The sequence below is a fragment of the Carcharodon carcharias genome, chromosome 31, assembly GCF_017639515.1.
Source record: "Carcharodon carcharias isolate sCarCar2 chromosome 31, sCarCar2.pri, whole genome shotgun sequence".
Taxonomy (NCBI): Eukaryota; Metazoa; Chordata; class Chondrichthyes; order Lamniformes; family Lamnidae; genus Carcharodon; species Carcharodon carcharias.
The window spans coordinates 4,509,862-4,535,830 of record NC_054497.1 but is presented as its reverse complement, the minus strand read 5'-3'; the positions used below and the strand labels follow the sequence as shown (position 1 = coordinate 4,535,830).

Below are 25,969 nucleotides of genomic sequence, written 5' to 3'. Positions count from 1 at the left end.
GTGTGTGTGTGTGTGTGTGCATGCGTTTAGACACACCTTGAGAGGGTAGACATCTTGAGATGGCTTAATATCTCATCGGAAAGACAGCACCTCCGACAGTGCAGCACACTCTCAGTACTCTACTGAAATGTTCATACTGTAGTCAGTGGGTTACACGTGTTCCACAAACCCCAGCCCACAAAGTCCAAGCAATTCAATCCCATGGCACTCCCCCATCCCCTACTCTCTTTGATCCTGTTTTGAATCATATGGACCTGGAGGTTTGGAAAGTACTGTTCTTTGCGCTGCATTGGGAGGGTGGGGGTGGGGGTTGGCGGGGTGGTGGGGGGGGGGGGGTGGGGTGGGGGGTGGGGGGGGGTGGTTGAGGGGTGGTGAGGGTGATTGGTCCTAAATGAGCAAATATTAGCAACTTAAGCTTTCTGCAAATTAATAGGAGCAGGCTTCAACCTCCTCTGTTGCACAATGCACCTAAACCGCCTACAGACTGATAGCTCTCACACTCCTGCTCTATCGAGTTATTCTGAGCAGTTGTTTGGTATTTATCACGCTTCTGTTGATCGAACATTATCTCTCTCTTCATCAGAATATTTGTTCCTGTGCACTAGAGGAAGCCATGTTAACATATCTGTTAAATATAACTGATAATGGGAGTGTCACATCCAATAAAGGGGCTTTCCACTGGAGGGAGAGCAGTTGTCTTTGGAACACTGTTCTGCAGTTTACGTGTAAGTGTTGTAACTTGTGTGTAAAGTGGTTGTAAGGTCCCTCAAAGAAGGGACGTTGCTCAGCCGAGCATCTGAATGGACGTATACGAACCTATAGGTGGAATTTCAGATGAGGCTCCAAGCTGGAGTAGTGCCGACTGACAAGAGTGAAACTGTTCCAATAGCGTTAGTCAGGTCAGGAATCAAGCCGGGGCCCAGCTTGTTAGCTGCAAAGTTGCAAAGTTGCTCTTTAGAAAATATTACAAACAGCACAAAGGTTGGGGTTGGGTAAGAGGAGTCAGAATTTCACTGGTTCCCATTGTCATTAAATAGTGCACCAAGAAACTCTCTTACATCCCATGCACACATGTACACGCACAGACACACTCAAACATGTGCAGACAGGTTTACTCACACATTCATTCACACTCGTTCACACTCACGCCCAGGGCCAGATTTTCACTACCAAGGTAGGTAGCTCAAGTTGGGAAATTTCCCGACTTGGCAGGTCTGCCTTGGTATAAAGGGGCCAGTTACACTGAATTTTTACCCTGGCAAGGCAGGATAGAGGTGGGCCCACTGACCCCGAAACAGATTTCAGTCAGGCCATGGAGGCAGGTGTGTGTTGGGCTGGTTAGAAAGTCTGCCCCAGTTCTTTGGGGCTTCTTCCCAGCTGTTTTAGAAGCTGTTAGACCTCCATTCCTCATATTCCCTCACTCTCCACTCATGCCCTTCATACCCCCATTCCACCTCTATACCCCTCCACCCAACCCCCATGACCTCTCATACCCCCATGCCAGTTTCATGACAAACATACTTCTGTTCAGTAGTCACATCCAAGACACTAATACTTTAATAGCCTTTTAAATTGTCAATCAAATTATGAACTCAGAAACCCCAGTTGAGTTAATTACAGCTTTGGAAACTCAGCCAAGCATTCATAATGACAGAATAACAACTCATGGGAAACGTCAACAAAGAACTTTATTGAAATTAAGTAACAGGTGGTCATGTTTTTTTCTGACCTACACCAGATGGCCTGTCCATCAAAGCAGTCCAGTGGATGGTGTTTTTTTAAAATCTCACTGACAACTTAAGCCCATTTTTTTCAAGTTTAAAAATCAGGGTATTTAATGGTGCTTTAACAGACCTTGTCTGCCCTTCAGCAGCATTCGCACCTACTCTATCAAGCATGTAACAAGACACATGAGATGCTACATTTTATCCACTTTCTTGTCTGCCCCATAAACCTGGGCAATAAATAAAGATTCCTGGAAGGAAATAGAGGGCCTTTGAAATGTGGATGCTCAGACGAATGCTGAAAATTCCATAGATGGACCGTAAGACAAATAGAGAGGGGCTTGAAATTGCAAGAGCAAAACAAACTCTAAAAAGCGACATCCAGAAAATAAAATGTCAGTATTTCACCCACTTGATCAGAGCTGAAAAGCTACAGAGATCTCTTCTTGAGGGAAAAGTGGCAGGCAGCAGAAAGAGGGGTCTTCCCAGGTATAGTTGGTTGATGGATGTCACAGAGCGATCGCAGACGAGCTATAGTGGGTGTGAGAGGATGGCGCAAGACAGACGAGCGTGACTTACCATGTGACAGAAGATCTCCTGGCAGGAGTAGCTACAAGCAACAAGGACACTTGGCATTCAAGGGAAAAGGGGATAAGGCACAAAAGTGCAGCTGCAGTTGAAGGTCAGCCATGATCTTATTGAACAGTGGAGCACTGGGTATGGTCCAATCCTGCTCCTATTTTGTGTTGCAACATTTAGCCCAAAATTATTATGTAGCTGAAACACTTTTAGCGTAAAACCTTCTTAACAGTGCAACTAGGAGTGAGTGGAACATTAGTCAACCTTCTCTGAGTTAGTTGATGTTGGCCTACACAGGCCCGACAGAGTAGGGAAGGGGGCTAATCAGCCAGGAATTCTGCTCCTGCCCGGTACTCTGTAGAAAGTGTCTGGACGGAACTCAGGCATGGACAGGATAAGGCTCAGCCATCAAGAAATCTTAGTGATCTAATAGCTGGCCGACATTAACCGGCATGCTTCATTTTTTAAAATTCTTTCACGGATGTGGGTGTTGGCCAGCACTTGTTGCTCATTCCTTATTGCTCTTGGACTAAGTGGCTTGCCAGGGCATTTACAGAGGGCAGTTAAGAATTAACCATATTGCTGTGACTCTGGAGGCAGTCATGTGTAGGACAGCAGGGCTATTAATAAACCAAATAGGTTTTTTACAGCAATCAACAACAGTTTCATGAAGATTTTAATTCCAGATTTTATTAATTGAATTTAAATTCCACCAGCTGCTATAGTGGGATTTGAGCTCATGTCTCCAGAGCACTAACCTGGGCCTCATTTACCAAGTTAGCTCAGAGCAACCAGCTCTGTTTGACTGTGGTGCAACGTAAGGAGTTCATGGGGAAACCGAGCCCAGAATGGGTAAAAGCAGAATCCGAAATGAAAGACTGAAGCTGAGATTGTTCGCCTTGGAGCAGGGAGCGTTAAGAAAGATGAAAGGAAGACTTGCATTTATATAGCACCTTCCACAGCCGCCAGATATCTCAAAGTGCTTTACAGCCAATGAATGGAGTACTGTTGCAAGTGCAGTCGCTGTTGTCGAGTAGAAAATGTGGCAGCCAATTTCCGCACAGCCAGCTCCCACAGAGAGCAATGTGATAGCAGTCAGATAATCTGTTGTTGTGGCCTGCATTTTATGTGCCCCTACTGGTGGCTTTAAAGGCATGGACATGTAAAATCCAGCAGCTGGCCTTCCCACTGTCAACCCGCCCGCTTCCGACTTGGCTGAAGTTTTACAGGGCAGGGGAGGCATTGGGCAGCCTGACCGCTCTTGGGCCTCTTGAGGCCTTTAAAGGCCTCAGCCCAGCCCAATGTTATCTTACCCACAGCCAGGGGGAGCGAGATCCATGCCATGCCTCAGCTATGCGGGCTGGTGTTGGGCAAGAGGGGGCTGTTGTGTTGTGTTCTCCTTCAGGAGCCCCATCGATCCATCGGAGGCACTGCACCCTTGCGCCCGCCCCCCTCCCACCCCCCCCACCACCACCCCCCCCCCCCAACCAGGGCACCCTCCTCTTTAACCCTTCCCTCTGGCCTCTTGCACCTGGCCCCCAACACCCCCACTCAGTCCCTTGGTGTCACTCATTCCCCTTGCGGTCACCCGCCTTGTCAGTCCAGCACTGGGGGCTGCCTGAAGTCCCAGTGGTGGCTCCAGGTGGCAGTGCTGAGACTACAGAGCTGCTGGCCCAATCGGATGGGCTGGCAGGTCTCTCGGGGGGGGGGGGGTGGTGGGGGGGTGGCGGGGCAGGGGAGGACTTCCTCCCAGGTGGCGGTGGAAGCAGATGCAACGGTAACTTTCAAAAGGGGAATGGGTGAATGCATGAAAAAGAAGCTTTTGCAGGGCTATGGGGAATGGGACCAATTGGATTGCTCTTTCAAAGGGGTGGCACATACATGATGGGCTGAATGGCCTCCCTCTATCAACAGGCATCACTACTGAAGAGAGCAAAGCACTTGGCAAGGTTTACCAATGCATGTCCTGCTAAGTGAGAGCCATTGCAGCTAAATGATACCATGTTGCTTTACATGAGGGTTATCAAAACATTACATTTCACAAAGTCAGGAGCCTGGAGAGACCAAAGCAAGATGACATAACACTGGTCTCCACAGATGCTGACTGGCCAGCTGTTTCTGTATGGAGTCATAGACTCATTTCGACACAGAATGAGCTCACACAGCCCATACTTTCCAGCAGTTCAGAAAACCAAAGCCCTTTTGAATAAATGCGAACTCCTACATCACTTGTGGGTTTTGAGGTCAAACTGGTAGGCGGAATAAACTGTGACGTTTGTTCTTTACCACCCAGCATGTCAGTATATTACGGATTCCCAGCTGAATTCTGGGATATGGAATGCATGCCTGAGGCCGAGAGGCAGATTCAATACTGGCTTTCAAAAGAGAAGTGGATGAGCATCCGAAGAGAAAGAAAATTGGGCCACGGGGCATTGGGGGAAGCGGACTGGCTCACGCAGAGAGCTGGCACAAACACAACAGGCTGAATGGCCTCCCTCTGTCTGCTGCGACCATTCCACAATTCCACAGCTGGAATTTAATGTGGACGCAGTGGGCACGCCCACCGACTGGCAAGTTGGGGCTGAGCCCACCACCACCAGCTCTGGAATCCACAACACCTTGTTGCATGGCTCAGGTCTGTTAGCTCGAGGGGCCGGGAGTGAGGGTTGGGGAGGGGTCATCAAGCAGGGGCACCCTTTTCTGCTGGGGGCGGGGGAGGGGGGTGTTGGGAACAGGGTGCCTGCCTGGACAGAGAGGGATCACGCCTCCCCAAGCCCACAGGCCGTCCACCAGGGTATGCTTGGCAGACTTGCCTGGTGGCCCTAAGACTATAAGACCATAAGACATAGGAGCAGAAATTAGGCCATTCGGCCCATCGAGTCTGCTCTGCCATTCAATCATGGCTGATAAGTTTCTTAACCCCATTCTCCCGCCTTCTCCCCATAACCTTTGATCCCCTTACCAATCAAGAACCTATCTATCTCGGTCTTAAATACACTCAATGACCTGGCCTCCACAGCCTTCTGTGTCAATGAATTCCATAGATTCACCACTCTCTGGCTAAAGAAGTTTCTCCTCATCTCTGTTCTAAAAGGTCTTCCCTTTACTCTGAGGCTGTGCCCTCGGGTCCTAGTCTCTCCTACTAATGGAAACATCTTCCCCATGTCCACTCTATCCAGGCCTTTCAGTATTCTGTAAGTTTCAATCAGATCCCCCCTCATCCTTCTAAACTCCATCGAGTATAGACCCAGAATCCTCAAACGTTCCTCATATGTTAAGCCTTTCATTCCTGGGATCGTTCTTGTGAACCTCCTCTGGACCCTCTCCAGGACCAGCACATCCTTCCTGAGATATGGGGCCCAAAACTGCTCACAATTTTCTAAATGTGGTCTGACCAGAGCCTTATAAAGCCTCAGCAGCACATCCCTGCATTTATATTCTAGTCCTCTCGAAATAAATGCCAACATCGCATTTGCCTTCCTAACTACCGACTCAACCTACAAGTTAACCTTAAGAGAATCCTGGACTAGGACTCCCAAGTCCCTTTGCACTCCAGATTTCTGAATTCTCTCCCCATTTAGAAAATAGTCTATGCCTCTATTCCTCCTACCAAAGTGCACGACCTCACACTTCCTCACGTTGTATTCCATCTGCCACTTCTTTGCCCATTCTCCTAACCTGTCCAAATCCTTCTGCAGCTCCCCGTGGGCATTCCTGCCACTGGTAAGATACCAGTGGTGCTAGAAAGAGGCCACTAAGTGGCCATTTAGGGCCTCAAGTGACCCAAGGATGGGTGGGTTGCCTGGCACCTGCCTGCCGCTGGTAAAACACTAGCGGAGGTAGGTAGGTGACAAGCATGGCACCTCTGTCACCCCACCCGGTTTTACCCCCAACCCTCAGTGAGGGCTTTCCAGCCTACTACTTGGGATAATGCAGGTGGGTGAGGGGTGGTGGGGTGCGGTGTTGGTGGGATAAGGTTTTGGTGTGTGATCCTAATTCTTGCTGCTCCGATAAAACACAGCGGGAATGAATTGCTGTCTTGGAAAGTAGAAGGATCTGGGTAACCTTTCTCTAGAATAAAGAAGTTTGCAAGGTGGGTTCAGTCTTTAAGATTATGAAAGGATTTGACAGAGGAGAAGTGGAGATGATTTCACTTGCAGTGAGGCCACAACAAGGGGCCATAAATAAAAGATGATTCAACAGGGAATTCAGGAGAAACTTCTGTATATAGAGTGTGGTGAGAATGTGGAACTCACCACCACAATACATGATTGAGACAAGTGGCACTGATGAATTTAAGAGGAAGCTAAATAATGCATGAGGGAGTGCCTAGATCTAGGCCAGAATAAGCAATCAATCGTTTAGGACAGAGATGAGGAGACTTTGGGGCTGGGTTTTCGTGGAGGGATGGGGGAACATGATTGGGGCCCTTCTGCGACTTCCAAATTGCCAGGCGGCCTCCAAACCCCATGTCTGCCATGTTTTTTTCACCTCTGAGAAACGTGAGGGTGGATGGGGGTGGGTTTTGTGAGCTGCGATGCGATGCAGGAGGATTGTGGGTCTGAAGGTGGGCCCGCCTTGATTCTCCCAGCTCCCAACATCGTTCTTATGCATCCTGAACCACCCCCCCCCATCTCACCTGCTAACCCCCCTACCCACCCTCCATGTCCCCTGCATGCCCGAATGGCCCTGACATGCTGCCTCATATCTCCATGCCCCTTCCATGCCTCCTCATTCTCCCCATGCCCCCTCTGTACCCCATATATCGGTCAGAGCAACTCCCCAGTATCCACTATGTCAGGATGTCTTTGAAATTGATATTAAAAAATGAACTTCTAACAACTGAATGAGCTGTCGTTCAAACACAACTTCACACTGAAATAACCATTCACAAAAACAATTCAATCCCCTCAAGTAGTCAATATGTTGTAAAACCAAAATTTATTCACTTATTATATATAAGACAGATAGTTCTTTAACAATTCTTAACATTTTAAATTAAAATGTGAACATAGCACTCTGCTAAGTCTTAGCTGTTGAAACTCAGCCTATCATTCATAATAGCCTCAGCAATCAAAAAAACCCTGCGAAATGTAAATAATGGTGTCCACTGAAATTGAAAACTAGGTGGTCTTTTTTTCTAAGCTATACCAGATATCCTGTCAATTAAAGCAGTCCAGGAGTAGATGGCTGCTTTTTCTTCTCTAAGTCAAAGCTGCTGAAGATTCTTATTTCAATTTAAAAGGGGTCTGGATACTTACATCACTTCAGAGATCCCAATCAGTGTTTCATTTAGTTTTGAATGCGCAAGTGCACTTTTCCAAATGGGAAAAGTACTCCAGTGCATTCCAACACTTAAACAATGCTGGCGAATGTGATGATCAGCTTAACTTTTCAACACAGAGCCATTTGATCAATCACTGCATGAAAACATATCTACATTACATTATGGCATCTAATAGTGACATTTGAAGTTGTAAAAACATTTAACATTAACTGTCAGAATGTTCCAACTGCATGGCAGGCACCACCATGCCCCCCACCCCACCCCCCCCCCCCCCCACCCCCCACCACCCCAATGTTCATGAGCTCTCCAATGAGGCAAAATTTGTAAAGCTTCCAAAACACGTACCAGCGCATGAAAATAGAATGGGAGTAGAAAATTCATAGTCCCTATAGGGCTCCCAGTGGTGTCTCAGACCTCATGTGAGGTCTTCCTGACCATGAAGAGGCCACATCAAAATAGCAGGGGGTGGGGAATGGGAGAGAAAGTTTATTTTTGCTTCAAGATTTTGGGTTTCCTGACCTCCTTCCCACCTCCATCAGGGGATGAAAATCGGGCCATGGGTCTGGACAGGTGTGAGAGAAGCAGAGGGGAAAACCGACTTGACCTCGCCCTCAATCTACCTGTCACAGCGGTGGATCTGTCTGTGACAGTATTGGTAAGAGCGACCACTACCCTGTCCTTGTGGAGGTGGAGCCACGTCCTCACACTTCCATTATCTTGTGTGGCACGGCCACCATGCTAAATGGGAGAGATTCAGAACAAATCCAGCCCCTCACAACTAGGGACTACACTTCGAAAGAATTTCATTGGCTGTAAAGCGACCTGGAGGGTCCTGAGGTTGTGAAAGGTGCTATATAAATGCAAACCTTTCACTTTACTACCTAGTACAAGAAGTCAACCTTCATGCTTTAGCCTAATCAGCAAGTATAAACTGCTTTCAGACATGTAGGGCATGATACTCTGTTCTCATTCTATTCTCATGGATTCACTTTCCAGCAATTTGAGTAGGAATAGTTTTGGACCTTCCCCTCTCCTGGTCCAGGGAAGCAGAGGCCAATTGTGACATTGAGCTCACTCCCCCAGCTGAGGTCAGCTAACAAAACATAGCCTGAGAATCAAACTCAGGATCTCCTTGACTCTGTGGCTTAATGCCACATTGTCTGATGCCTTGACTTCATAGGTTCATCAGTGGGAGCTTGCTGGGGAACTTTACCAGCAAGGCAGTTCCCAGCGCTGACCCCACACCCCAGTGAATACTAAAGCTACTGGATCTCAGCAGCCAAATAACAGGATCCACCAAAGTGTCTTGATCCAAACCTGCACTAAAGCCATGTTGATGGCAGCCTCAGTGAGTAACAACAACTCAAGAAGCTTGATGCTATCTGGGACAAAGCAGCTCGCTTGATCGGCACCTCATCCACCACCTTAAACATTCACTCCCTCCACCACTGACGCACAGTAGCAGCAGTATGTACCATCTACATGATGCACTGCAGCAACTCACCAAGGCTCCTTCAACAGCACCTTCCAAGCCTGTGGCCTCCACCAGCTCAAAGGACAAGGGCAGCAGATGCATGGGAACACCACCATCCGCAAGTTCCCCTCCGAGCCACTCACCATCCTGACTCGGAAATATATTGCCTTTCCATCACTGTCATTGGATCAAATTCCTGAGACTTGTCTACAGCTCTGTGTGTGTACCTATACCCCAGGGACTGCAGCCAACCAAGAAGGCAGCTCACCACCACCTTCTCAATTAGGGATGGGCAAAAACTAACGAATCTCGAACACCAAGAATGAATAAAATCAAAAGCTGATTTTCACTGAGAGACATGGTTTCTCTATTTATTTACTTCCTTATTTACTCATTTGAACCACTTCAAAGCAACTGGGGCTTTTGCAACCAGCTATCTCTGCTGTGGCAAAGGTTAGTCCAGTTCAGAAGATATTGTATTGAGACTGAAAAACCTTTCCTTTGTTATAATGAGTCACTTACTGACAAGCTTTATGCATTGGGCAGGATGTGGCCAGTGATATTGAAGGCTACGCACTGCTGAATCTTCTAACCACACTCTCTGCCAGACCTATAAATGAGGGCAGTGCAAATGTTAGCAGAGCTGTTGTTGCCTGAAGGAGGTCCCTCAGAGGTTTTGAAAGTTAAATTGAATTAAAATCTAATGTCAGTGATTTCACCCCCAACCTCCCACTACTCCCCACCCCCACCTCTCTTTTACATCCACCACATTGAGATTTCATTGGCTTTGCAGGTTAGGTAGTTAAGGACACAGGTATCTAGTCCCATAACATAATACTATGAGGACATTTTTTCTGGACACTCTACAGTGACGATTCTCTGCTCAGTCATCTCTACTATTTTTTGAGATATACTCTGTAAATAGAGAAACCATGTCTCTCAGTGAAAATCGACTTTTGTTTTTATTCGTTCTTGGTGTTCGAGATTCGCTAGCTTTTGCCCATCCCTAATTGAGAAGGTGGTGGTGAGCTGCCTTCAGTCATAGTGGGATTTAAACCTAGGGCATTTGCCTGGGCCTCCGCATTACTAGTTTAGCAACACCATCATCTCCCAAATTTACAGATATACCGCTCCGGGCAACCTTTGTCAATATGCCTATGATGCAGTTTCCTCCCTCTGTAGTTTCAAAAGCCTGACCAACTCAGTGAGCCACAATGTTCCCAGAGAACCTCCCTGAGCATGAAGAGGCCATTCAGCCCTTTGTACCTGTGCTGGGTCTCTGAGAGAGCTATCAAACATAATCCTGTCCCCCCTGCTCTTCCACTACACCTCTTTTTCCTTTTGAGTATCTATCCATTTTCCGCTTAAAATCCATTTGGCTTTTCTGTATCCATATGTTAATCATATTGTTGAGATATGCCGGTGAAGGGCATTGTCTAAGTACTTAGAGCAGTTATAAGGAGAGACTGCTGGGACACTGGGTTGGTAGGTAGGAGGCAGACATATGTAATGTTGTGTTCTGCAAATAAATGAATAATCAAAAAAAGGATTTGTGTCTAGTTTCACATTTCACCATCTGGCTTGGGACCCATTTACCACCCATCACTGTTTCTGTGTCCTACCCACACTCTACATCAAAAGATTCTTACTAACTGTTCCCTACATTTCTTTGGCTCTGATGGTGAGTTTATGCACCGCTGGACTGCTGAGTGTGCTATTGGCCATTTCATATCTCAACTTGTTTAGTTGGCACAGAGTTTTGCATTTCCTGTCAGTTTCTGATCTTCAGTTTTGCCTGTCTTCCTCTCACCCACACTGCCGCAGTGTTCCAGAGGTGCCAGAATCCCCCATCCCTCCCTCGTGTAGGCATTCTTCAAGCGTGACCATGGATCATGAGCACGGGCAGGGCTATTGAACTCCAGAGGCATCACAGCCAAACCTGATCCTGACACAGGGATCACTGAGCAGAACAGATCCTCAGGCTGATTTTTCTCCCTTGCTCAACTCATGAATTACTGATAATAAAAACCCATCAGTTACACCATTGTCCTTCGTGAAGAAATCCTACCATCCTTATCTGGGCTGGCCTATATGTGACTCCAGGGCCACACCAATATGGTTAACTGCCCGTTAATTTATAAATTTAGAATTTTGTTGATAACACTTCTATAATGCACCTTGCAATGTTTTACTATACTAGAGGTGCTTGCAGTTTTCAATTATTCTATGTTTATTATTGAGTCTGCTTCTTTTGTTCTTTTGTAATATGTGGGTGTCGCTGGCAAGGGCAGCATTTGTTGCCCATCCCTAATTGCCCTTGAACTGAGTGGCTTGCTAGAGCCGTTTCAGAGGGCAGTTAAGAGTCAACCACATTGCTGTGGGTCTGGAGTCACATATAGGCCAGACCAGGTAAGGATGGCAGATTTCTTTCCCTAAAGGGGCATTAGTGAACCAAATGGATTTTAAAACAACAATCAATGATAGGTTCATGGTCACCATTACTAAGACTATCTTTACATTCCAGGTTTATTCATTGAATTTAAATTCCACCAGCTGCCGTAGTGGGATTTGAACCTAGGGCATTTGCCTGGGCCTCTGGATTACTAGTTCAGTGACATTACTGTAAAACCATCATCTCCCAAATTTGCAATTGATGCTCACTGTGCTTGACTGGTTCAGGAAACAAACTGTAGGAAGATCTGGGAGACAGAGCTGAAGCATGGAGCAGACATTTTAAAGCACTGTTAAACAAACCCGTTGCACACATAGAAATTAGTGTCATCTCTGCTTAGATCCAAGATATAAAACATAATACAGTGTTATATAAATGTAATTTGTTGTTAACTGAAGGGGTACTTTTGGACAATCCTCTTACTAATCCCCTCCTGTCAGTCTCACTCCATGAACTCCAAACAAGTGACACCCGAAAGCTGCCAGACTGCTGTGAATAACACAACTACCTAATGTCCTTCAGGGAAAGGAACTTTAGTGTAGGAATGGAAGGAAAGAGAGATGAACAAATTGGGCAGATAGTGCTGGCAATGAGTGAACAGGCTGGCAGAATCTCGGTTTCATTTCCATAGCAACTTGTGCCTCCTCAGAAGGACCCAACCTTCGTAGCCAATGGGTTACATTGGATGTAACCACCATTATTCTGTGAGAAATACAGCAGCCAGGTCCCACAAACAGCCAGTTAAACTGTTTTGGTGGGGGATTAATGTTGACCAGGATACTTGGAGAACTCCTCTGTTCTTCTCCAGAAGGAAAGTGCTTTGGAATCCAACCAGCAGGTGTTGGTGCAGTCGAATGTCTCAACTGTGGGACGGCACTTCCAACAATGCAGCTCTTCCCCAGTGCTGTGCCGATGTGTCAGCCTAGATTATGGGTTTAAACCCTGCAGTTGGAAATTGATCCCACAACTTGCTGACTCAGAGACAAGAGTTCTTCCAGGGACAGGAGCCTTTGCTGATTTTACCTCATCCTTATCTCACGGGTGTTGGCCCAATTTTCCTCATTGTTACTTTGGGCCCTGCAGACTATTCCTTTGCTCCAACATTGTTGGTTGTGACTCAGCTCTCTGCACCCTAAGCTCTAGGATTCGCTCTTTAAACCTCTCCACCTTTCTAATGCTCCCTCCTCCTTTAATATGCTCCTTAAAACCTATCTCATTAGCCAAGCTTTTGTCACCTGTCCCAATGTCTTCTCATGTGGTTCAGTGTCAGATTTTGTCTATGAAGTGCTTTACTACGACATGCCTTTTAATGAAGTTCCCCAATCTATCTTAGCCAACTCACACCTCATACCTGCCTTTGTTGAGATTTAGGACCCTAGTTTTGCGTCAGACTACTTCACTTTCCATCCTAATAAAGGATTCTATGATGTTATGATTACTAAAGATGCAGTTTGAATTTCAGAGAGATAGTAGGATGTTTATAGCTAGCCAGATAAGCTGGGCCAAGCAGTGTGTTTGTTTTTCCCAAAGGTTACTGACAAGGCTAGCATCATGAAAAGTTTTATATTATGGGAAAGTACATTTTCAAAGACATACAGAACAAAGGAATTTATGGTTAAAAAGAGAGAAAACATATATAAGGGAGAATTAAAGGCTATGTTGGGAGAGGCCCTGTGACATCTAGCAGAAACTTGCGAAACAGTTTCAGACAAAAGCATCCAGCCATGTCTACATGAGTCTGCTGCATCCAGCCCTTAAAGGTGATAACTGTGCTGGTCTGCCTTTCTAACTTTAAAATCTATTTTGGACTGTTGCCTTACAAGGGGGTATATTTGGGAGTCAGGTTAGGTAGGAATATTAGTATTTACTATAGTATTAAGTAACTGGAGTCTTATGTATGTGTTTGACATCTTTTCTTTTGTTAATGAATATTTTAATTTAGTTTTTAAAAACAATCCCTAAAGGTCTTGGTGGACTTATTACTTCTGAATTCAATGCACCATATTTCAAAATAAATACAAATTGCAAAACTGTTGTGATAGCGGGATCAAGTTTTCCTCATGGATTTGATGTGCCTGGTATGCATCATCTGCAGTGAGTCCAACAACATTTCCCAGAACAGCTAGGGAACCAAGGGCCTAGTGAGAAGGAGGAATTGAAGGAAATTAGTATGACTAAAAAACAGTGCTGGAGAAATTAATGGGACTGAAAGCCGATAAATCCTGAGGGCCTGATAATCCACATCTAAAGGAGGTGGGCGTGGAAATAGTGGATGTGCTGGTTGCCATCTTCCATAGATTCTGGAACAGTCTCAGCAGATTGGAGGATAGCAAATGTAACTCCATTATTTAAAAAAGGAGGGAGAGAGAAAACAGAGAATTACAGAAAAGTTAGCGTAACATCTGTAGTAGGGAAAATGCTAGAGTCTATTATAAAGGATTTGATAATAGGTCACTTAGAAAATATTAATGGGATTAGACATAGTCAACATTGATTTATGAAAGGGAAATCATGTTTGACCAGAGTTTTTTGAGGACACAGCTAGCAGAGTAGATGAGGGACAACCAGTGGATGTGGTGTATTTGGATTTTCAGAAAGTTTTTGATAAATCCCACATAGAGGCTAGTTTGTAAAATTAAAGCACATGTGATTGGGAGTAATATATTGGCATGGATGCAGAATTGGTTAGCAGACAGGAAACAGAGAGTAGGAATAAATGGGCCTTTTTCAGAGTGGCAGGAGGTGACTAGTGGGATACTGCAGGGATCAGTGCATGGGCCCCAGCTATACAACATATATATCAATTATTTGGATGAGGGAACCAAATGTACTATTTACAAGTTTGCTGATGACATAAAACTTGGTGGGAGTATGAGTGGTGAGGAGGATGTTAAGAGGCTTCAAGGCAATGTAGATAAGGTCAGTGAGTGGGCAAATACGTGGCAGATACAGTATAACACGAGAACTTCATTCTGGTTTGCTGTATTAAAAAGGAAAATGCTGGAAATACTAAGTAGGTCTGGCAGCACTTGTGGATAGAGAAACATAGTTAATATTTCTTGTCAGAGTTGAGAAAAAGATAGAGATATAACAGGTTTTAAGCAAGTCCAGAGGCAGGGAAAGGAATCAGGGAAAAGAGCAAAAGGAATGGTATACAAATAGTCATTTGTCAGTACAGAACAAGCATTGCTGAAAAAAGAGACATTTTATGTCAAAGCTTTTTGACTTGCACTCATCAGGACAATGTGCAAGAAAATACCAATGTCTGGGGAAACAACCTATTTACAATGTATGAGAAGAGATTGGTTGGCAAGTGGAACCTGATTGGTCAAGGAGTTATCATGGAGAATGGGAATGCACCAGTCGATATTGGTATTTTCTTGCAAATTGTCCTGATAAGTGCAAGACGAAAAGCTTCGACAAAAAATGTCTCTTTTCTTAGCAACATTTGAAAGGAATGGTATATGATAAGATGGTAGACAGGGGAAATTAAAGGACAAAACGCGTGATGGTGTAAGGCAAAATAAGATGGCAAGGGGAAGAAAAGAAACTCAAGTTGCACCTAGAGGAGGTTTTTTAAAAAAAATATTCGTTCATGGGATGTTGGGCGTCGCTGGCTAGGCCAGCATTTAATGCCCTTCCATAAATGCCCCTGTGCAGAGGGCAAATGGCAAAAATCAGAATCATCACCAACAGCCGCTGTCCGGAAAGAAATTGGAGGCAAAAGTTTATGACCTAAAATTGTTGAACTCAAAGGGCAGACCACACCACGCCCAGCACCCCTCTACCCCCCTGTCCCCTGCCACCCCGTGCTTGAACATAAAATACGGCGTAATGACGTCAGATCGCCAACACAACATCCTCACACTAGTCTCTGGAATTTAGAGAAGGCGAGCCGGTGTGGAAATTGGAAACGACGAATTAACAAAGCGCTTGACCTTGTCGGCAACCCCACCACCCGCAATGTGGCGTTGCCTGCTGCATTTTTCAGGCATCGGACGGGAAAAAGGTTTCGGGAGAGTTTTACATCAGCGGTGACAAGGGTGGAAGAAAAGGCCTGCGGCTGGGGTCAGGGCTGAAGGTGGCAGCTGATTCTGCTGGTGAAGCTGGCACCGTCTGTATGTCTTTATTAGCTCATTCTAAAAAAAAAACCACCTTTTGGAGCCTGCCATCATAAATAAAGAAAGATCGAGAGAACGGGGGTGGCGGCCTTTAAATTCGTAGCCGTCACTGACTTCCTGTTTGTGGCATAACACCTCTGCCTGCACGAAGTCCCGGGTTAGACTCCCGATTGGGTGCGGAGATCCCCCTCCGCACCCTCTGGTTTCCCACCTTCCTGCCGGGCAGCCGCTAAGCTGACCTGATGAGCTGAGAGGGTGGGGGAGGGAGTGAGCAGACTTCCCAGTTTTCGTTCTGCCTCCCTCACCCCACCGAGAAACATAAAATGCAGCCCAATGTTGAGTTTGGAAGGCTGTAAAGTGCCTAACTGAAAGATGAGATGCTGCTCCCCAAGCTTCCCTTAATTACTAGTTTACTAACATAACCAGTGCACTACCTTACACCCTGTAAGTAAAAGTTCTCTGAATGTAAAAACGAGGGTATGTAAAGCTATTAAGGGAAGTCTTGTGGCGCAGTGGGTAGCATCCATACCCCTGAGTCAGAAGTTCTGGGTTCAAGTCCCACTCCAGGACTTGAAGGCCACGGAAGCTGTGTTCATAATGGTGGCCAAACATGTTGATTATAAGCCTGTGAGTCCTTCTAACACATACCAATGGCAGAGTGGGAGAGATCCCTGGTCAGCCATGTAATGGAAAGAAACTTGAGCCTCTGCCATCACTATCCAGAGCTCCAGGATACAACATGCTTGGAAAAGTGCATGTTGCTGCAGCAACAGTTGGCTGGATGGCTGGCATAGATCAGGTTGATGTCAACAGCACGGGGTTTGATCCCTGCTTCAGCTGGGGTGGATTCAGGACCTGCCCCCTTGCTCTACCCAGGGTGGGGGTTGTGGCACTGTGGGGCAGACCTGCCTTTGGGCAGAGAGCTCGAGGAGAAGAAAGACGTTTAGAAACGTAAGGGCCAACAACAACTTGCCTTGTGGACAATGTTGCTCTAACTTGCCAGAACGGGAAGGGAAATTGACCCCATTCGCACTCGTCTGAACGTTTTAACAAAGAGGGAAAAGAGAAGTGATTAATGGTTGTGGTTAGTACACGAGGAAGCATTCATGGCATCCTGAGCCAGAGGGGTCCAGGTGGCCTCACTGTTAAAAATAGTGGGAGTAATTTATATTTCCTTTCGATCGTTCCAGGTTTAAAAGGTGTGAGCTGAAGACATTGTGGCACTTTGTAAAGATAGTCTTTGTAAAGATAGTCTTCTGTCTTTGTAAAGATAGTCTTCTGTAAGGAGTTTGCTTCACCAATGAGGGACTCTTTTCATTGACCCTAAACAGTGTCTATATTAAATATAATAAATGCTTTCTGTATTATGGAGCTTTTCTGACCTTCCCAAAATGTTTTAAAGTATTTTGTACAATGAACCTAGGCAGTAAGTGATTGAGACAGCAGCTATCTGTATTGACAACACAATTGACCCCAGTGTCGAGCTTGTGAGGGCAAAACCATAAAAAAGTTGCTTTGGATCATCATCAGTGACCCCTAGAAAAAGAGAAAACTTATGTTTCTACAGCTTCTTTCATGACCAATCTGGTTCACTGTTACCCCTTAGGGAAGGAAATCTGTTGTCCTTACCTGGTCTGGCCTACATGTGACTCCAGATCCACAGCAATGTGATTGACTCTTAATTGCCTTCTGCAATGGCCCTACCAAGCCACTCAGTTCAAAGGCAATTAGGGATGGGCAACAAATGCTAGTCTTGCCAGCGATGCCCACATCTCATGAAAGAATAAATAAAACAATATACTGTGAGGTGCGTTAGATTTTGCTGCGTTGTATTCATCTTTAATCATGATGTTGCACATACCTCTGAATATAACCTGTGCAACGCAGCCTATAACAAGCTTTCCGATAAGAATTCTGATCTGGTAAATGGGTTGTTAATTCAATTCAATTTCAATTTATTGCCCGTGTGGAAATTCATTTTGGGTACATTGCTCATTCATTTCTTAGGAATAATAACAATAAAAAGAAAATTACTCCATCATAAAAAGTCTAACTGGATTATAGTATATGTTAAAAACTATTCCCGAATATTAAAATAATTAGTCAGTGGGTCCCATCGTGACTGCATCCTTAGACAGCACCTTCCAAACCTGCGACCTCTACCATCTAGGAGGACAAGGGCAGCAGACACATGGGAACATCACCAGCTAGAAGTTCTCGGCCAAGTCATTCGCCATCCTGACTTGGAAATATATCACCGTTCCTTCACTGTTGCTGGGCCAAAATCCTGAGAGTCCCTCCCTAACAGCACTGTGGGTGTACCTACACCACATGGACTGCAGCGGTTCAAAAAGGTGACCCACCATTACCTTAGCAAGGGCAATTGTGAGGAGGGCAATAGATGCTGGTCTAGCCAGCGTTGCCCACACCCTGTGAAAGAATAAACAAAAAATATGCTTGTTTATTCATCAGTTCCTGTTTAACGTTCTTGTAGAGAAAAGCACAGATGAGTTCAAGAACTGATTTGTCGTGCATCAAAAGCATTGTAACCTGTTCCCAAAATGCGTCCAACAATAATACTCAGGCAAGGGGTGATTCTTGCTGCTCCTAGCACTCTTTATTTCATCAAAAACAGACTTCACCAAGAAAGATCTGCTGATCGAATACCCTTCTTGCCTGGTTCAACATTCTTCATAACCCTAATAAGTCTCCTTGCCTAAGACAACGGTAGCAGGAGAGACATCCAAAAGGGATAGCACTCTCAACTGTAACTTATCCCACTGCCTGGACTCGGGCTCTTAGCCCATGGCAGGAGCATCTTTAAAAGAAGTTCTTTGTACATATTTGGCAGAAGTGTTATTGCCAGTCTCTGCGTTATAATTTTTCCCTGTCATGCTTTAATAAGGTTGTTTCCTGTTATGCAAATAACTCAGTGTTAGTTTGACTGGGAATGGGGAATTGGAGCAATCGGTTTTTTGCAACAAGTTCCTCCTGATCATGCTAAGCGAACAGCTGCTTCCTTTTCCACTGGCGCTGAGTGATGCTCAACTGAGTCAGAGCAGTAGTAACACTTTGTTGGAGCAGTGAGCAATTCCTAGTGTTCATTATTAGTGATCGTCCACAAGTGGAACTGTTCTGCGAAGAATGAATTTGCATTTAAACAACACCTTTTGCATCCTTCAGACTTTCCAAAATGCCTCACAGCCAATGGAGTACAGTTGCTGTGGTCAGGTGGCAGCCATTTTGAGCACAGCAAGCTCCCACAAAGGTCAACGAGGTAAATGACCAGTTAATCTTTTTTTGGGTAACGTTTGTTGCGGTGGGGGGGGGGGGGGGGGGGGGGGGGGGGGGGGTGGTGGTGGGTGGTGGGGGTGGTGGTGAATATTGGCCCACATTGCTCTTTTTCGAATAGTGCTTTGGGGGATCTTTTACATTAACCTGAGAAAGAAGTCACCTCAACTGAAAAATGGCACCTCCAACAGTGCTGCACTGGGGTGTCAGCCTAATGATCAGTTCTCGTCTTTGAAAGTACAAAGAGCACATGAGCATACGAAATAGGAGAAGAAGTAGGTCATTCGGCCCCCTCAAACCTGCTTCGTCATTCACTAAGATCATGGCTGATTGATTAGTGTTTCGTGTTCTACATTCCCATTTACCCCCGATAACCTTTGATAACATAAGAGGTTACAATGCGGAAACAGGCCTTTCAGCAAATCAGCCTTGCCTCTCACAAGAGTAAATTCATCTATGCAGGCTGTTTCCTTCAACCATGTACCAATCTAACCTTGACAAAGTTACTGCTTCAACCCGAGAGGAGCTGGATTTGGACTTAAACCCACGACCTTCTGACTCAGAGGTGAGATTGTTACTAACTGAGTCAAGACTGACACCTATTTTTCTCTCCCTGCATTTTGTGCTTGTTAAGGTGAGGGACATTAGCACAGATTAGATAAATAAAATTCACTCTGCTCTGTCCTACACTGAGCTCCAGATCCAATCTCACTGTGCAGCCCTTAGTATACCAGTATGTAATCACAGTAATCCTCCTCTAATCTCTCCAGATGAGATTCCCAATTTAGTGTCACACTAGGGGACAGTTTGTATCACTGAATCTCTGATTTTAATTTCTCCTCCATTAGCGGCCCTGCCTTCAGCTACCTAGAGCCTAAACTCTGGAATTCCCTCTCTAAACCTCTCCACCTCTCTCTCCCCGCCTTTAAAACATCTCTTAAAATCTATCTCATTGGCCAGTTATCTTATTATCTCCTTAAGTTTCTCAGTGTTGTGTTTGACAATACTTCTGTGAAAGACCTAAAGCAGTTTATTATGTTAAAGATGCTATATAAATGCAAGTTGTTGTTATTGACCCATATCCGTTAGGAACTGCATTAGAACTGGCCAATTCACCTTCACATAGTGAGAAAAAAAACTTATTTTCTATTGGTCTGGATTAGATTTATACAGTACTGGATGTTTGGGTGACACTGCTGGATTGGCATTGTCGCCATTCCAGATAGAGTCCCCCACGATAGCCACGGCTTTCCCAGCAGAAAGTGGTGCTAACGGGAATTTGAACTCTTCCCAAGACGGAAGAGGAGACCGTGGTGCTCAACTATTCTGTGTTTGTTTATGTGAGTCTGATTATTATTGATGCTCACTGTGCTTGATTGGTTAAGCCTGGGTGTGGACTCGGAGAAAAGTAAACAACACTGAAGAAAGAGTTGGAGCTAGAGCTGAAGCATGGAGCAGATATTTTTAGGCACTGTGAATTAAACCTGTTTCACACATAGATACTAGTATCATCTCTGCATAGCTCCAAGATATAAAAATTACAACAAAGACAATCAGACGGTATTATTGCCCCATGTAGACTCAAAGAGGATCTCTGGCAAGTAGCCAGAAAGTCAGTAATTTACTCATTGAAGTGGTCAATGGGTGGAAGTGGAGATGGGTGCGAAGGGAGAGGACAGGAAAATAAACCTAGTTAAAACGTGAAGGCCCAGATCACAGGTGTCCTTAGAGCATCCCTGCCAACCCATGGGAGTACCTGGCTTGTAACCGGCCAAAATGGAGAAGGTTCATTCGGGAAGGCACCGAGCACATCGAGAGACTTCGTCAGGAGGGCGCGGAGGTGGTGTCAGAGGGAGGTGCACAAAACCTCCAAACAACTCATCTACCCAACCCTTCGACCACCATGTGCCCTGCATGTGGCAGTGAGATCGCACATTGGACTTATCGTCCACCTCATAACCCATCGAACCGGAGCGGAGGCAAGTCACCCTCGATCCCCGGGGAACCGTCAACGAAAGTTCGCAGGACAGACTGAGCTTGAAAGTAGAAAAGCCAATCCAAGAAGCAGTGATATAGCTGACACCAGGCTTAGTTTTAAAAGCCTGGAGGTCATCAGGGGAACTTGAGGAGAAACAGTGTTGTATAATTCTGAGATCTTGTAGAAGGGGTGCGCTGTGGTAGGTGGAAGTGCGCACAAACAGTGCTTTCACCCCATCACTGTGTTAAAAAAGAGTTAAGTGTGTTCATTGCTTCTGAATAGAAAAGGATGCATCAGTTCCAGGAACTGCCTGTGGATGTGATTACAAGGGGGCGGGTTTCTGAATTGTTTGGGGTTTCAGCTTGTAGAATCACTTGCTTTGCCGCCTGGCAGTGCCCATTCATCAGTCAGTGACTGCCTTTTGGGAGATACAACTCAACAGAACGGCCCCGATCCCAATCTGTCACCAGGCTGGATCACACGTCTGGTCAGTTACGAACATTTCCTGGACTGCATCTTGGATATCGTGACATGCTCAGTAAGTTCCCCTGTTGATTATTTTCTTTCACTAATGAAGTAGGTGTAAGCATTAATTTTTGAAACGATGCTAAACATCAGCTGATGAATAGATAAAGCTGTGACCAATGCTCCCGTTTAGTTACTTACAAGTCATCGCTGAAGCTAAATGTTAACCAGTTGACTAGCTTGTTCCCTCACAGTGCCTTTTTTAAGGTAGGTATGTTATTCAGGTACCATGGTCAGTAGAATGACAGAGAAACTTGACAATCTAAGAGGAAAGTGCTGCTTATGGAAACTGTTAAAACCTGTTTTGCGGAGTCAATTAGAAAGTGCTTATAATAGGTTTCTATTAGCAATTCCCCTAGTCTCAGCAGTCAACTTTAGACCTATGTTAGGAGTGAGGTCTGCATTCAAGGTGGAGTTAGAACAATTACAAATATGTGGAGCTGTGTTAGTTTTCAACCATGAGATCCATTAAAGTTGTCAGTCGGAATGAGGGAACCTAACTCCGAATGACTGATATCCTTAACACAAGTTACTCCATTTATTGGGGCTGCTTAGCTCAGTTAGCTAGATGGCTAGTGTGTGGATCAGGAGCACACCAACAGTGCAGATTTGATTCCTGTTCTGGCTGGGATCTGCCTCCTCATCCTACCCCCCGAGAGTAGAAAGCAATGGCAAACCAGCACTGAGAAACAACAGCTCAGGATGAAGCTCCAGAGACATCGAGAGGACCGACTGCTCTCAGACAGAGCACGAAGCATAATGATGACTGATTTAGGAGGACATGTGCTGCTAAACCTTGAAAAGTGCTTTTCCCTCATCAGTACCAATGTTGAAAATGTTGCGTTCAAATCATAGCAGCCCCTGAAAGAGGCCATTCAGCCCATCATATCTGTGCTGGCTCTTTGGGAAAGAGCTATCCAATTAGCCCCACTTCTCCCTGGCATTCCACCGTAACCTTACAATTATTTTCTTTTCAAATATACATATACACATAATTCCCTTTTAATTCCCTTTTCAAAATTACAGTTGAATCTGCTTCCATCGTCCTTGCAGAAAGTGCATTCCAGGTTATGAAAAGTTGCAGCATAAAAAAATCTCCCCTTTAGTACTTTTGCCGACTATTTTAACTCTATATCCTCTCGTTACTAAGTCCCCTGTCGGTGGAAAGTTTCTCTCTAACTACTTTATGAAAACCCTTGATGGTTTCGAGCGCCTCTGTTAAATCTCCCCTAACCTCCTCTGCTGGAAGGACAGCTCCTCCAGTCCCTCATCTCTGGTATCATTCCAGTATATCTTCTCCGCTCCCTCTCCAAGGTGCTGTTTTTTTTATATGCGATGTTAAACCCAGGCCCCGTCTGCCCCCTTTGGTGAATGTAAAAGATCCCACGGCATTATTTTGACGAAAAGCCGGGGGGGTGGGCGGGGATGTTCTCCTGTGTTCAAATTGGCTGCTGTGTTTTCTCCATCACTACACTACAAAAAGTACTTCATTGGCTGGAAAGCACTTTGGGATGTCTTGAGGTCATATAAATGCAATTCTTACTTTCTTTTAAGTACAAGTTGTAAAGAAAGAGGTCACCGGGCAGACTTATTCTACTAAGTGGTTTTCCTTGCAAACGCATAATTACGGAGCTTAATACCTTGAATACAGCCAGTTTTACAGTCAATGCTGCATTTGTAGAGGGCATCTGCAATCAAGGGTAACGAGGGATGGGTTTCACATAGTTTTGTGGAAGGGAAATCATGTTTGACTAATTTATTAGAGTTCTTTGGGGAAGTGATAAGCAACGTGGATAAAGGGGAACCCGCGGATGTGCTGTACTTGGATATCCAGAAGGCATTTGACAAGGTGCCACATCGTAGGTTATTGCACAAAATAAGAGCTCGTGGGGCAGGATTTTCAGGTCGTCAGGCGGGCATGGCGGGGCAGACCCGGGAACGGCCGGGAAACGGCCTGATGCCCGCAATCGCCCTCCCCAACCACCCCGCCCCCCCCCCCAACTCCGATTTCAGGCTGGCTGCCCAAATAACGGGCAGTCAGCGTGAAAGGTGCCCTGAAAGGCTCAGCGCTGGTGGGATGTTGGGGGGGGGGGGGGGTGGCGGGAGGAGGACAGGCGCTCGTCAGCGTGGGCACGGGGGGTTAGGGGAGGGGTGGGGGTGGGGAAGCTCGTAATGAAAGCTCCCTGAAGGCAGAGAGCTGCCTCAGGAAGCTGAAGAATTTTAAACCCTTAAATATGGATTTTGAAATCCCGGAAAAAGTTTCCACCCATAAGAATCACTAAACGTGTTGAGGATAAAAATATTCTGCCCAAACGTTTTCACTTTACGCCCGATTAGGTCGGGCACGCCTCTGCCCGTGGGACCCAAGATTCTGCCCATGGTGTGGTGGGAGGGGGGGGGTGGGAGGGGTGGTGGTTAACATAATAGTTTGTTTAGAGGATTGGTTAGCTAATCGGAAACAGAGAGCAGGTGTAAATAGCTCATTTTCGTGTTTGGAACGATGCAACAAGTGGGGTGTGACAGGGGTCAGCCCTGAGGCCTCATCTATTCACAACCTACATCAATGACTTGGATGAAAGGACCCAACGTATGATTGCTAAATTTACTGATGACATTAAGGTGGGTAAGAGAATAACTTGTGAAGAGGACATAAGTCTGCAAAGCGACTTAGGTAGGTTAAGTGAGTGGGCAAAAAAATCGGCAGATAGAATATAATGTGAGAAAATATGAACTTGTCCACTTTGGCAGGAAGAATAGAAAAGCAATATATTATTTAAATGCAGAACTCTTGAGGTACAGAGGGATCTGGGTGTCCCGGTACATGAATCCCAAAAAGTAGTATCCAGGTACAGCAAGTGATTAGGAAGACAAATGGAGTGTTCCAGTTTATTGCAAAGGGAACGGAATAGAAAAGTAGGGATGTTTTTCTACAGTTGTACAGGGTGTTGGTGAGACCACATCTTGAGTATTGTATACAGTTTTGGTCTCCTTATTTAAGAAAGGGCCTAATTGTATTATAAGCATTTAAGAGAAGGTTCACTCCTCTGATTCCTGGGATGAAGGGGTTATCTTTTGAAGAACGGTTGGACAAGTTGGGCCTGTATCCGTTAGAGTTTAGAAGAATGAGAGGTGATCTTATTGGAACATATAAGATCCTGAGGGGACTTGACAGAGTGGATGCTGAAGGGATGTTTCCTGCTGTGGGACAGGCCAGGACTAGGGGATACCGCTTAAAAATAAGGGGTCTCCCATTCAAGACAGAGATGAGGAGAAATTATTTCTCTCAGTGGGTCGTGAATCTGTGGAACTCTCCTGCCCTGAGAGCAGTAGAGGCAGGATCATTGAATATTTTTAAGGTGGAGATAGATAGATTCTTGACTGACAAGGGAGTCAATGGGTATCGGGAAGAGGCAGGAAAGTGACATTGAGGCCACAATCAGATCAGCCATGAGCAGGTTCGAGAGGCCAAATGGCATATGCCTACTCTTAATTCCTATGTTTGTACATATGCAACAACCCTGCCAGCAACACTCACATCCCCGGAACGAACGTAAAGCTAGTAATTAAAGACAGATTTCTTACGGGCAAAATCTAATTGTACTGCCTTGCTTCTCTCTCTCAGAACTCTCAGACCTCACACCAGAGGAACAAGAAGAGATCCAGAGAGTCCGTATACATAAGGAAGAGCTTCAGAGCGACATTCAGGTAAGAAGAGAAACATGGACTCTTTAAGAACAGAGTGTAAGTGCTCTTACCGAGGCACCATACTGCAACATACATGACACACTGTTGACATTGTAAGCCACGGCCAACTTTAACATCCTTTAGTTTACTGCTTGGTGCTTTTTATAAATATATACTTTATTCATAACATTTGTAAAAGCACCATTACATAACAATTCAAATTTGACATCACAAAAATTGCAATATAGTTCAGTTTCTCTGATATAGTATGAAGCAATCTGATATACCTCGCTACGCTTAGAATTACAATATTTACTATTTACATTTCATGTTAAACATTCCCTGGTGCATATCCCGAGGGGTTTTCTATGGGTTCTAGCCTCTCAGTATACACTATCACGGCAGGGGGGTCTTAGACTGTGGCCTTTTCCCATTGAGAGTTGCCCCAAGCTTTGGTGCATTCCTCAGCATGCTGAACCTTAGAATATGCCAGTTTGGAAGATTCAGTCACGGGCATCTCTTTGCACAGGAAGACCAACAGGTTTTGGGCAGATCAAAAGCGTCTTTCACCAGGTTGATGATCCTCCAGCAGCAGGTTGATGTTTGGTCTTGTTGGAGTACGTCCCTGGGAGCAGTTTGGAAACCACAATAGTGCGGTCTTAAGGAGCTGCTCAGGATGAACCTTGGCAAAAAAATAGGCTGCATCTCTTTCCAGACCTCCTTTGCAAAGGCACATTCTAGAAGAAACAAAAACAGAAAATGCTGGAGAAAGCTCAGCAGGTCTGGCAGCATCTGTGGAGGGAGAAACAGGGTTAATGTTTTGGGTCCGTTCTTCAGAATTGAAGAAGATTGAT

General features: G+C 45.4%; 1 protein-coding gene across 2 annotated transcripts in view; it reads left to right on the top strand.

Annotated features, from left to right (window-relative positions):
- The window catches only part of LOC121271783 (cytohesin-2-like), a 64,695-nt gene that overhangs the window by 7,399 nt on the left and 31,327 nt on the right, over window positions 1-25,969 (top strand). Inside the window, exons 1-2 of one of the 2 annotated variants that reach the window (XM_041178053.1) lie at window positions 18,712-18,914; window positions 25,054-25,136. In XM_041178053.1, coding sequence (XP_041033987.1) covers window positions 18,782-18,914; window positions 25,054-25,136 — 216 coding nt within the window. In that variant the 5' untranslated portion in view covers window positions 18,712-18,781. Of the gene's footprint in view, window positions 1-18,711; window positions 18,915-25,053; window positions 25,137-25,969 lie in introns of those variants that run through there. The other variant, XM_041178054.1, reaches the window with a different exon arrangement.